This window comes from Zonotrichia albicollis, chromosome 8, assembly GCF_047830755.1.
Source record: "Zonotrichia albicollis isolate bZonAlb1 chromosome 8, bZonAlb1.hap1, whole genome shotgun sequence".
In the NCBI taxonomy this organism is placed as follows: Eukaryota; Metazoa; Chordata; class Aves; order Passeriformes; family Passerellidae; genus Zonotrichia; species Zonotrichia albicollis.
Window position 1 is genome coordinate 18,646,354 of NC_133826.1, and position 13,427 is coordinate 18,659,780.

Here is a 13,427-nt window from a genome sequence, read left to right on the forward strand (position 1 = left end):
TCATCCTCAAGAAGAAAGTCAAGATCATTTCACAGAGGTCACTGCACTCATAAGTCAGTGGGAGGGAAATCTCACAAAAACTTCACAATCTCTGTTCTGCACCTATATTAAGTTTTGGTGCATTGTATGAGACAATTTTAGCCTATAACTGAAATTCATGTTTATGCAAATCTAGATCTGCCCAGTATGCATGAAAATTAAGTTACAGGCAAGGAATTAAGAATAATTTCTAGACTGAGCCATGTTCAGACACAAAAAAAAAAAAAAAAAAGTCTAATACTACTTAAAGATCCAAATTGTACAGAAGTGTTCCAGCCCAAAGCTGGGGTAAAGTGGCCCCTAAGAACACGTGGTGTCTGAGGAGGGGTGTGTGTGTGTGTGTGTGTATGCGCACTGCCTGCAGCGCTGCCATCCTGCGACAGCCCACGCTCAGAACCAAAGCTGCCATCAGTCAAGCATTCATTTGCAGCTTCAGGAAGGATTTCCTTTACAAGTTGTTCTCAAGCCTCAAGGTAGAGCTAATGTACCCATAAATAATTGGGCCATTATTCCTGCTCCCTAATCACTGTGTATTTGCTGCCATATGGTCAGGTATGAGACTTCACGAGCCAGTATCTTTCTGGCCAAGGAACTGTTGGTCACACCCTTCACTGCACCACACTCCTTGGATCACAGCTGCAATGGTTTTTATTAAGATTGTGGACTTATTCCTACTATGCAAACTCCATTTCTCACCACAATCAGCACCAATGCCTCCAATGAAGACAGAATAAAATATTTCCTTTTTTTTGTAGAGCAATACATTTAATCCCTGAACAGTGACTACATGTTGTTCTTAGGAGTTTGTTTCTAAAACTGCTTAAGGGTAATTAATTTTATCATGTTTAATATCCAGTGCAAGGTCTAGCTCCGCTTGACTTTAATTCACCTTACTCCTTTCTTTCTCTAACTCTTTTGCATACATTTCTATGCCTGTCAGTCCTTTCTGCAATCTTTTTACATTCTGCTAATTTACCTTTGATTATGTGGCTATTGATCCAGTTACATTATTTCTACAATGCTTCTTTCTTTTTTCCAGGTATTAATACCACAGAGTGTTAAAGCTTTTGAATAAGGAAGTTCCAGACCTTTTCCATGTTTAAGTTTCAGGGCTTCCTTGGTACATTGATTCACATCTGTAGAGTATTGAGCTTTGAAATCCTCAGTTACATACAGATTTTTTTCCTCTTGTCATTTAATTTTATCCAAATCACACATCATACATTCCTCAATCAGCTCATCTAGAATATCTTCATTACTTAAATGAAACCTTATTGATGAAGTGAAAAAACTGTCAGCTATTATCAGCAGAAATAAACCAGTACTATCAGCATTTGTTCTCCAAGCGATTCTGAAGAAGTTAAATACTTCCATATGCAGGGCTGCCCACCCATCTGGTCACAACTTCTAGTAGTACTTAAAAGCTTTAACCACGCACAGAATGTTAAAACATAAAATGCTTTAAAAAGATCCCTTTTAATATGCAAATTCAACCCTACAATATCCTACAGACTCACCAAACTAATAGACTTCTGCTATCATTCTCTGATTTTGAGGTTTTTTGTTTCAAAAGACATAGCTACACTAGAGCCATTGACAAGAATTCGTGCAATTCCACCTTTTGTGATGAGCACATCAGATTTCTCACCTGTGGTTCCACTACATGCCTGCAATCCGTCTAACATAGAATCATCAGGGTTGGAAAACCTCCAAGATCATCAAGTCCAGCCTTTGACCTAATGCACCACACCCACTAAAGCATATCTCAGTGACACATCCCCTCACTTTCTGAACTGTTTCTGCTCATTGTCAGCTCCATCATCATTGGAAAACACTTGAACTGACTTGTGCTTTTAACAGAAGGTAAGTTGGGCAGTCCAAAAATCTGTCTTACCCTGTTTCTTGGCTTCAGACCCATTATGTCCATCATGCCAACTTCAGCCCCCAGAGGCAGATTACCAAAGCTATTTCCTATTTCCAGCTTCTTCAGTATGCAGCAGTTCATACCATTATCTACCAGAGAATTTGTATCCATTCTGCTCTGCATTGTGGTTACCTAAAAACTGACTGATTCATTTTTTAAATAGACATAATTTTGTTTAAAAATAATTTGATTTCAGGCCATACTATTACTGGAGACTCATTCCTCCAGTAACATGCTAATCTGCATATTACTACATTACCTGGCTTTTTTGTACTAAAAATAATGAGCAAAAAAAGATTAATTAATTAGATTACAGCTTTAAGTAAATTTCATAAACATGGGATTGTTGAAACCTTTTTTCATCTGGGTTTAAGTTCATAACTTCCATGTTTGCTTTTATTGCTGCCTTTCACCTCCTTTCCTTACTCCTAGGCATGTTTCTGTGTTCCAGTGTGCATGTAAAATTAAAGTTAAAGCATCCTAAAAGCAGTAGCATATTTTCATGGAAACCTTCAGCTAATTTGTAGTCTTGTGAATAATCTGAATTGGTTCTGCTAAAGCCCAGGAATTAGGAATCTTCTTGGGGGATGCTCCTAAAGCCCTCAAAAGGCACAGAGATATCGAAGGAGATTTGCTCCAACCTACTCAATGACTCTTTTTAGCAGAGGGAATAGCTGGAGGCAAGAATGGCTGCAGCATTATATACAAAACACTTCTGTATTGCCTTATCAGCACAGGGCTTCAAACACAATCCATACTGCTTATAGGAAATTATGTGAGATATTTTTGGTGGAATGGGAGCCAAATGTAAGTCTTCCAAGCCTTGTATCATTCCTCCTGGTGGCTTGGAGGGCTTTCTGAAACACAGAGATACAAATTCACATGAAGGCACTCCTAAAGTATTCCAGCCTTCTAAAGAGCTGGAGTAATTCCCAGCTGGCTCAAAACCAGATGAGTTTATCACTGAGACCCTTCCCCCTACACTCAGCTATTGAGTCTGGCCTCAACAGAGTTTGCCCAGCTAAGATATAGTCTCAAAGGTGCTAGAATGGTTAAACTGGAATGTCTCTTAAACAAAACCAAAGGTGCTTTCAGAGATGTTGCACATGGAAAATGTACCCTTTCCAATAGTTGTGCCCTGTTCATTGCTTTTTTTCCTCATGTGAATCACATGAGAACAGAAAAATCTCAAATTCTAGTCTGTTTCAATAGTTTCATATACACTTTAGAAATGTGAACAATTTCGTAGCATAAATCATTAAGTCAGTTTGAAGAGAAATTTTTGCAGACCACCAAAATAACTATTATAGTATATGTGGCCACAGGCTGAGAAATGCAATCTAGCAGATGGTCATTTGCTGTCTTAAGTGAGAGGGCATATAGAAAAGAAAATATTATTCTGTTAATACTTCAGAAGCTCAACAAAGCCAAAAATAGCATGCAACCTGGCTTCGTGGATTAAAAAAAAAGCACAATTACATACTTATGGCAGAAGGAACTGACCTCTCTGATTTCTGAACTTTTTCAGAGTGTGGAGTAGGTAAAGTGTAAATATTGTGGTAAATGCCTCTTAAGTTCTCATATATTCCTTCCTATAGTCTTCCTTTTTGAAGTCTACAGCATCCTTCTAGCAATTGCTTATCAGAAAGATGAATAAAGAAGAGAAATTTAATGTATTTAAGCTTTCATGTAATATGATAGGGATTAATTCCTAGGAGCTGGGGAGATACACCTACTCTCCCCTGCAGTTTCATCTTGCCTAACAGCTTTTCTCTTTCTCTCTGTGGTAAACAAGTACCAATGCTAGCTGCAGAGCTCACTGCAACGCGCCAGAACACAATATTTCAATGCCACAGTCTATCCACCAACCTCATTTTAAACAGAAGTTCTCTTGCAAATCCACAGGGTCAACATCATCAGTGCCTTGCTATCACATCATCCCTAAGTGGAAAATCTGCTGGATGTAATAATGACCTAATTAATCCCATTGTTTTCCCTCTAAGACACAGACCAATCTGGTCTCTTTCATTTTCTCACAAAAGAGAAAACTGCAGGAAGCAAATGACTGCTTGTGTTGCCACTGTAAATCACATCTGCTGGAATACTTCCTTCCCATCTGATCTAGAGCTCTTGCAGCTGCAGTCTGACCATACTGTCCAAAGTCACTCTATTCTTGGACTACATCATGGTATAAAGTCTTGAAATTTGTTTCCCCTGCTATTCTTTTCTAGAATTTGGCAATAGTTCTTGGTATCTGAAGACAAATACTTCTCAGTTTTCAAGACACAGAGCCTCCAAAACTGTACACAATGCAAATACATTACGATATGCTAAGAAGAAATTTAAAAACTCCAATCTACAACATTATTGAAGTCTGCTCCCCTGTGCACTTGTGTTCATGCACACATTTGCTATATAGCATTCCCACCAGATACACCACAAACCTTAGCTAATCCCAAGCATGTCATGCAGTGGTGAGGGAACAGACAGTAGCTGGTTTGTTGCTTTTCATGTGTTCTGAGCAATGGGAAATACTCTGTCACTTGACTATCCACCAGAAGCAACAGATTGTTTTTAAATAATGAAGACATTTGGGGGGTTAAATATAAAATTAGGGCACATGAGTAGAACAGTTGTCTACTATACTGCTAGTTTTATATGTATGTATCCTAGCAGGAAAATTTTGAGGTTTCCTGTGAAGTTTTACCTAAGGGGTAAGAGATTTACTTAAGGCACAGTATAAAAAACATTAATTCTTCTATAAGTCCATCTTAGCTCTTTTTGAGATTTAGGCATCTCTTTTAACAATGTTGAAACTATTCTGAGCTATTTAGCAACTTCATAACAAATAAAGTTAGGAGAGGAAGAGGATGTCAAAGGGAAGAAGAATCTTAGACAAACTGCCAAGTTTTCCCACAAGGGCTTTTCCACATTAATCTTTGATTAAAAAACTGTCCTCAAATAGTGTGAACACAGCTGTTCCCATTTTAAACTTGACATCTATGCTGGGTAAACTCAGTGCTCACAAAGGACCCCAATATTACTCCTTTGTATTGTTTAATTATTCATATGCCTGCTTCCCTGACCAATCAGATTGTCTGATAAGATATATTGTTCTTTGGTCACTTCAGAGCCACATCAGTTTCCAGACTTCTAAAACAACCTCCACTATCAACTGAAATGTATCATTTGTTTGCCAGGACCTAAAAGCAGCTCTTCATACAGTGAGAACAGTTTTTCCTTTATAGATTACAAAAAACAAAAACCAAAAAACCAACAGTAACAGTCTGTGCAAATGACAAGAAAGCTATCCAAGAAGTAAATTCAGAATTCATACCTGAAGACACTCCAGGTACCTTGTCAGGCTGTGTGGATTTTCTTCCAGCTCTGGCAGAGTGTAATTGTTTACTTAACCTGGATATTGATTGTAGTTAGACTGCTGGCTCACTTCCTTCAGCTGCAATTCTCATTTTGGCAGTTTCACATACATCACTTGGAATTCCTCTCTGCAGCCATGCTGTTCACATTCTTTCCTCTGGGTCATAACCTAGTAACATGATCATACTTTTATTTCTGCATTATGATGATGGGGCTTTTTAAAAAATTTCTGATCTTTGTAGAACAAAAAGTGGAAGCTTTTAGCAAGAATGACCTTGAGTCACTGTCCTTTACAATTAGTATTATATTATAGCATTTTATGGAAAGAGCTCAGATAAAATGGAGAGATTCTCCAGCAGTACAGCTGCAATATGAATTTTCTACATGTTTTATGAATACCAATATACATGTCACTTTCTATCAATTAGTATGAAATTGTTAATTAGGTTGTGTGCTGTTCGAAATTTTATATCAATAGTTCAGATGTGAATTTGAAGACTAAAAAAAAAAAATCTCTTATATAAAACTTTCTTAGTATTCATCCTGGTAGTAATAAACTAAGGCAAAAGGCACACAAATTTGCTATCTAAAAAATAAATCTATTAAAACATCACGAATATGGAGTGTTAATTCAACCACGGTGCATCGTCTGTATTGATATAAGTACTCTCACCTACCACAAACATACTTAGGCTCACCTACTAAAAAGTTTTGAGGGTCACTGAAAGCATGTGCAAACATTAAAGATTGCTAAATCCATACCAAGCAATTCTGTAAGGGCTAATAAACCTTGAAATGGTGGCAAAACCTGTGCCTAAAGGTCAAAAAATGATCACCAGTTTGCACAGTGTTTTCAGAGCCATTACACTGCACCAGCTGAAATACACAATTCTTCAAGAGAAATGGATTATAAACAGACACTTGTAAAGAAATAACATTCATATCAACCATTGTCAATTGTTTTGGATTAATAAACAGGATTACATCTGGTCATTGATAAATGGAAAAGTTGAAGTACACTATTAATCTGTTTCTCTTTACCTAGAGTTCCAAAGTAGGTATGAGAAAAATTAAAACCAGAGAGAATTCCAACTCCCGTATCAAACTGCTTCAATAAGCCTTGATATGTATTTAATGTATGAATATTTTTGCATACTTTCTGACTAGGAGATACTCTAGTATTTCATGCCATACAGTACAGATTGCTAAATATACAGTTCCTCAAAAAACTAGGACAGCAGCATTTATTTGAAAAGAGGAAACCATTTTTTCAGCAGAAAAGACAATGCTATATTAGAACAGATAGACTCTATTTCACAACAATGCAAAGTATTACACCCCCCCACCCACCCTCCCCAAAAAATGATGCTTTCATTCTAATGAAGCTTGACTGGTTTTAGATATTGTAAAATATATGAGACCAAATAGTGCTTCACCTGGAATATGTTCATGTCTAAAATTTTGACAGGAACGTAACTTAAAAGGATAGCACATCTCCAGATATTGATCAGGGGTTTGTACAGCTGCAATGCCATAAAAATCATCTGCAGCTATAAAAGAGATAACATGATTATGAATACACTACATTGTAATTTCCTTTGGGCAGTCAGAAAGGAAAAACAGTCTGGTAGTCTCTGAAACAAATAAGCTTGCAGGATATCCACCATCTGACAGATGAATCATTTTACAATATTCCAATTAAAGAATCTTCCCAATTTAAATTAACAACAACAAAAATAACACAATAACTTAACAATTACCTTTCAACCACAAATCAAAAGGCAGCTGAAAAGCTAAGCAGCTCACAATGTAGAGAGTGTTAATGTTCCAACTTCCTTGTGAGTCCAGGCACGGAACATAAATAGTTAACCTTATTCTAAGCCATTAAATGGAGCTTACTAAAAAGCTTGCTCTAATAAATGGTATGATATGAAGGTCAGCCCTTAATTCACCATCAAAATATCTTCTGGGTGTAAACATAATGACTTCTGCTTATGCACTACACAACCCTGACAAGAATGCTACTTGACAATCCATTTCAGAGCTAGAGAAACGTTCTCATTTGCGTCAAGGTGCTGAATGTCAGCAGATTCACTAACACGCTTATTTGCACTGCAGTGGTGGAACAGAGTAAAACACCAGGAGCCCTCCATGCCCTGCTGCTGCCTGGCTAGGGAGATGGTGAAATAAAACAAGATTTAATCCTGTCCATATCACTGTGCAGTTGGTGAAACTTGACAAGTCAACATTAAGTATTCAACGTGGTATTGTGGCCTAAAGGGATCACATGCAGCCTGCACATAAGAGCAAAGGAATAGCTTGGTTCTGCTTCGGTGTTTGTAAATTTAATTTGTTCAAGGAAAAGCAACTCTGGAAGGGATTACTAGCTAAGATCAACACTCTTACCAAAGAAAAAGAGAAAATGCAAGTAGGAATAATATTGACGTTTTTGTAATACAAAATAGCTTTTTGGATTTAAGTGAATAAATAAAATTTGGAGGCAATTGCAGCTCAACCCCAGCATATGAGAATATTCCACTTAGCGTTCCTGAGTAGGAGGGCCTGGAAAGCTAGAATATTTCATGAAAACTGCATAGGAATTTAGAAAAAAACCCCATATTTTGCAAAATGTTACAATTTCTTTACCAAAAGATTGTCAAGTATTGTTTCAGTGCAATACCTATTCCTTTAAATAAGTGGGGCAACAATATTCATGGTACAACATCTAATATATTGACTTAATTATTGCCAAGATCTCATTCCACAGGTTCAGTAAAGGTTATCTGCAGTAATATGTGTAAATCCCTGAGCACAATTCCTGGTGCCCAGGAAACATACAGCCTGTGAATATACACACATGGAAATGAAGAAAAAATAAGATCTACAGCAATGTAATTCTGAAATAAAAGTTCAAGAGAAACCTGCAAATCCCCTTTGCTAAGTGCAGTCTGTATTTACACTATCTGCAATATCTTTGAGTCGAACAACTACTCAACTATTTTAAGTCATCTCTGGTCCTACAGTAGGAAATGAGCACAAAATCCCTGAGTCTGTAAAATGCTCTTTTTGCTAAACAATGCAGGGGAGAGGTGCTGGCAAGCCCCTGGGACTCAGCATGGGTGGGAAGGTGCCCTGAAGATGCATTTACTTACTCAGCTCTTTTAACAGAAGTTAGGGACAGCTGGCGGAGAGGGCGTGGTGGGCAGCTGAAAGTAATCACAGAGCAGTCTCCTATTTTGTTTTAGCAGGGGTCCTTTTGATGATTAAACCTCCAACCGACTGTTAAATGCAATGCATATTTTTTGTAGAGTGAAGGACAATGAATACCTTTTCCTTACAGATTGATACTCCAAATATAAAGCACAGAAAGATAAGCACTGCCAGCAAGGAATCTAAAAATATTCTTAAGCTTGATTAATGAGCTAATAAAAAGCTGTAATAAGAAAAAAATCCAATTAAAGCATCTTGCAATATTTCTCTCAAACAGAAATAAAAATCTCCAAGTGCATGGTAAAACTTTGGAAAATTAGTATAACTCAGACAACAGCCTTAATATTCAAGCCTACAGTACATCAATTTTATCCTTTCTTTGACTGGCTCCTTTATTTATCATCCCTGATGTGCATTGTCTGAAATTGTGTTCCTTGAGTTGGTTTTGTTATTGACTCACAAGTATATAATCTAAATTTAAATACAGACATATTAAAAACTTGGGCATTATACAGGTTGTAGGTACTTATTCTATTCAGAAAACCTGCAGGCCTATAGCAGAACATGTGGAAATAAGGGCAAAGCCACTGTAAACTGTATACTATAGATAAAGTCAGAAACTACCTACACTTCTCTCAGATGGACAGAAGGCAGAACAGAAAATTTATATTGTAATAGTGAATTTTCATCAGTCTTTGGTACCTGAAGGTAATCAGAGGGGACAGGAGCAGTGACGACACTGGAAAGGAGCCGTAAAAGACACAGAGGTGGGAAGACCTCTGTGACACCAGACGAGAAGCACCTGGCACACCCCAAGGAGCCCCAGCAGGGCCGTGGCAGCACCTGGAGGGGAGCAGCACCTCCCTGGAGGGGAGCAGCGCTCAGGCCAGGGCCCGCGGCAGGCTGCGAGGAACGCAGCGCCCCAAAGAGCCCCGGGCCCCTCAGGGGCGCAGAGCTGAGGCATAGCAAAGAGCTGTAGGGCAGGGACAGTCTACACAGGGTGGGAAAGAAAAGAAGCCTGGGCATCTCGTACCAGGGGCAGTTGTTGTTTTAATGCTACGAGAACTGTTTATCTGCACTTACTGGAAGCTCCTCAGGCATCGGCGGGCGTGCGAGGCTCCAGGACGGGCGCATCCCGCCTCCCTCTGCCGGCGGCTCCGGGCGAGACCCCTGCAGCAAACGCTGCTGGCACCTGAGGCGTGCAGCGGGCCACTGCTCCCGGCTCCCCGCGAATTTTAGGGTATTTTCAAATAAAAATTAAAGTGTCTCAGTAAACACTCTCTAATTAGGCAGACGTAGTCTTTGTCTCTTTTCACAGTTCAGTGAATATTTGGTGGTTTTTATTTTAATCCCTTTATTTCAAGTTGTGATTCAAGACTTCGCCGAAAACCGTGAAATACCAAACGTATTTCCTCATCAGCTGCCGGCAGCGCTTCACGAAGGAATACTTTTCAAAATACTTTCATTTGATTACGGGGTTTGCCTTTTCTAATTTGACAGCAAGGGAATCAAGATACACAAAGACAATGTTGTATCTGCCTGTTTAAGAACCCGCCCACGACTCCTGAAATTTACATTAACAACAAAGTTGACTTCAGCTATTTCAGGCGGCGCCTGGACAGATATGCCCTTTTCCACACTGAGCAAACGCGGGCCCGGCCCCGCAGCGGCGTTCCCTGCCCGGCCCAGGGTCGGTGCCAGGGAAGCGCTGGAGCCCAGGGCAGGTCAGGGCTGCCTTCCCCGCCCGCCGCCTCCCTGCTCGGCCCTGGCTCCGGCAACGAACGGCGCCGGCCATTACTTCCAGTTCAACACTGCCAACTTCGAAATCCCACAATTCCGATGGTTTTACTTTACAAAAAAGGACAGCTTTGCGCTTTTAAATGTTTGGTGTTTCTCTCCCCTCTGCTTTTCTGATGTAATGTGCCGTCACTTTGTTCTCACATTTCTGACACCAGAGTCCCTGGCCCCAGCATTAGGACACACGCCTGACCTCACGGCGAAGGGTTCCAGCTACGAGCGACAGAGCGGCTGCTCAAGAGACAAAGCAGCAACGCGTGGGTTTTGCCTGCTGCCCCGGTGGCGGCACCTGAGTGCCAGCCAGGAGGGAATAAAGTCCAACCCAGAGAGCGCAGAAAAGCAAGCCTGGGTACGCCCCTGCCGGGCCCGGGGGCTGCCGAGGGCAGAGCGGGCAGCTGCCTGGGAGCGCACGGAGCTCTCCCGACCGAGACCCTGCACACTCTTTCCAGCGGCTGCGGCCAGCGGCACCCCGTGGGCGGCTCGCCCAGTCCCCTGGCAGCCCCAGGGGCGGCCAGGGCGGCGTCCCCCGCTCCGCCACGAACACGCCTGTGGGCGTTGAGCCGCCCCGTCCCGCCTCCGCAGAGGCCGCAGCCGCAGTCCCCGCTGTCCGGGCCTGCCGGCAGGCTCGACACCCCCCCGGCTCCGCTCCTTCCCAGCCCTGCCCGGCAGCGCGGCCCTCCTGCCGCCGCTTCCACTCCTGCGCACTGGGCGCGCCCCCCGGGCCGGCCGCGGCCAGGGGCGGGCGGGAAGCCGCCAATTGCGGTCCCGCGGGGAGCGGCTGTGGTGGGGCCGCCGCCCGCGCTCGCAGGGCAGGATGGAGACGGAGGGCCGGGTACCGGAGCCGGCGCTCCTCGCCGGCGGGGAAGGGCCCGGAGCCGACTCGCATCTCGCTGCGGGTGCCCTCGGCACGTCCCGGGCGCCGCTGCTCGCCGCCGCCGAAGTGCTGGCCCTGGACGATGAGGAAGACGACCTGGAGGTGTTCAGCAAGGTACGGCAGCACCCTCCGTGCCGGGGGCGGCAGGGCGAGCTCCCCGGTCCTTTGCCCCAGCGGGCGGCAGGCGAGCCGGGGTGGCGCGACGGGACGGGACGGGACGGCTCCGCCCCGGGCCGCGATCGCGGCCTCTGCCCGCCCGCCCCTCGCACGCGCGGGCTCCCCGGTGCCGCCGGGGCTCCGTGACGGGCCGGGCTGCCCCAGGGCGCGGCGCCGGCACGGGCAGCGATCGGCGGTCCTGGGTGACTTCTCGGGCACGAAACGCGGAGTCGCTGCTTCGGACCAGCAGTGCGAGTGATCACTACGTTTACCTTGCATGTGCCATCTAATCTGGGCTCGCTGTACCCTTACCATCACTTATGCTCGTCAGGTGCCATATAAGTATCTGAAAATTAAATAAACAATTGTGCTTAGTAATTGCACTTGTGTTTGAGCGTAAATAAAAGTTTCCAAGTTTCAGTTTGAATTTTCTTTTAAAAGATGAAGTATCATACCTTCAGATGGAAGATTTGAGAAGATAATACCTGAATTTTGATGAAGGGAATAAAATGAATGTAACTGACAATGAATCAGTGTCCACCTTCAGAGAGCACACAGCCAGGTAGATGCGTGCCCGTCTGGCTGATAGTTTTAATTAAACCAGCGGAGGGGGGTATGGCTTCCACGTGTATCGTTCTCATTTAGTACTGATTTAGTACCGGTGAAGTCTGTTACTGCCAGACTTACCTCTGTCTCCTCTGTAGTTAAAGAGGGCATGCCATGGGTTTATTTGCCTTATCAAGGCAGCATCTAAAATATAAATGCATACAGAGAAGTAGGGTGGAGAAAATGTCTGTGGGGCTAGGGTGTCATTCACCATCTGAGACTTGTGAACTGCTGTGATAGGATGTGTGGTGTGTCATGGGAGAGAAATAGCAGTTACATTTACAATTTGAAAAAGTGACAGTGTATTTCTATTCAATAGGACAGATTGTCACCGGCAGTAAATGTGTGGTTTTTATATTTCTGTAGGTGAGAAACACTGTTGTGGTATGAATGAATACTACTATTGGGATAAGGACTTCCTTCTTAGGAGCTGTGTATTTAAACTCTGTAATAGAATTTATGTATGTATTGCTGTGTATTTAAACTATAATAGAATTCTTGAAACTCATGGCTTTTAAGGCCAGAAAGGACTCTTAGGTGATTTAATAGTCTGTAACATGCAAGAGATTAGACTAAATTTCACCAAGTTTACCTGTGTTTTTCTGAAGCATAACTAGGGCTGAGCTGAATTATATTTTCTTGGAAAGCACCAGTCCCGATTTTACTTAAAAAGATGAATGATTCACTGAACTTGTGTGCAGAAACAGTGTTAAAATATCATTTTAGTTGTTGGTGCTCACTTTGCATCCATTTCCTTTTACGAGTGAAGTTCAGGCAGTTCTGCATGAAGGTATCTGCTTATCAACACAGTGTATTGATGCTTATGCTGCTTCCTTATCAAGAGCAATTCTCCTTGAGAATAAGAAATAAAACCAAGTGGAGTTGATACAAGTTACTCCTGCTTTATGGCAGATATTGAGATCTTTAAATTTCTCCCTGGATTCATGCCAAATACTTCTTACATATATGAAATCTTAACTACTGTTAATGCATGCTACATGATAAGTTATTCCTGCAAACAAGAAAATTTGTCATATTATATGAAAATACAGCTTTCCGTCCAAAGCTTGGATACCTGCATGTAGTGGTTGTATATATCAACCAGAAATTCATGGTTTATTTTCAAGCACAATTTGAGATCTGATCTTTTGAGCTGATGAAAATCTGTGACAGTGGTTGGGCTTTACACCCTATTTATTCATGTTCCATATATTCGGAGAAATCTGACAGGCTAAATGTAGCTTACAGCTAAGTTTTGTAAAACCAATTTTTCCATAACATAGTGTTCCAGGACTGCCCAGTTTTAAATTGCACCTTAATGGGGTTCCTCATGCAGTGTCTGTAAGGCAGTGGTGCAGCCTTTGCAGGCCAAGGCAGCCGTGCAGAGCTCGCTGCCTGCCGCTCTCGTCAGCTTCATCTTTCTCAGTCTAGGCAGTGCAATGT

At 42.2% G+C, this 13,427-nt stretch overlaps 1 protein-coding gene and 1 long non-coding RNA gene across 3 annotated transcripts in view; one reads left to right on the forward strand and one right to left on the reverse strand.

The window, feature by feature from the left end:
• LOC106629198 (uncharacterized) overlaps nt 1–9,620 on the reverse strand; it is a 46,852-nt gene extending 37,232 nt beyond the window's left edge. The window contains exons 1-2 of one of the 2 annotated variants that reach the window (XR_012581367.1): nt 7,102–9,620; nt 5,301–5,510 (exon numbers count right to left, since the gene is read on the reverse strand). This is a non-coding gene — a long non-coding RNA (uncharacterized LOC106629198). Of the gene's footprint in view, nt 1–5,300; nt 5,511–6,777; nt 7,081–7,101 lie in introns of those variants that run through there. The other variant, XR_012581368.1, reaches the window with a different exon arrangement.
• Nucleotides 9,621–10,492: 872 nt separating this feature from the next.
• SNX7 (sorting nexin 7) overlaps nt 10,493–13,427 on the forward strand; it is a 29,437-nt gene continuing 26,502 nt past the window's right edge. The window contains exon 1 of the mRNA XM_074546156.1: nt 10,493–11,336. Coding sequence (XP_074402257.1) covers nt 11,163–11,336 — 174 coding nt within the window. The 5' untranslated portion in view covers nt 10,493–11,162. The remainder of the gene's footprint in view (nt 11,337–13,427) is intronic.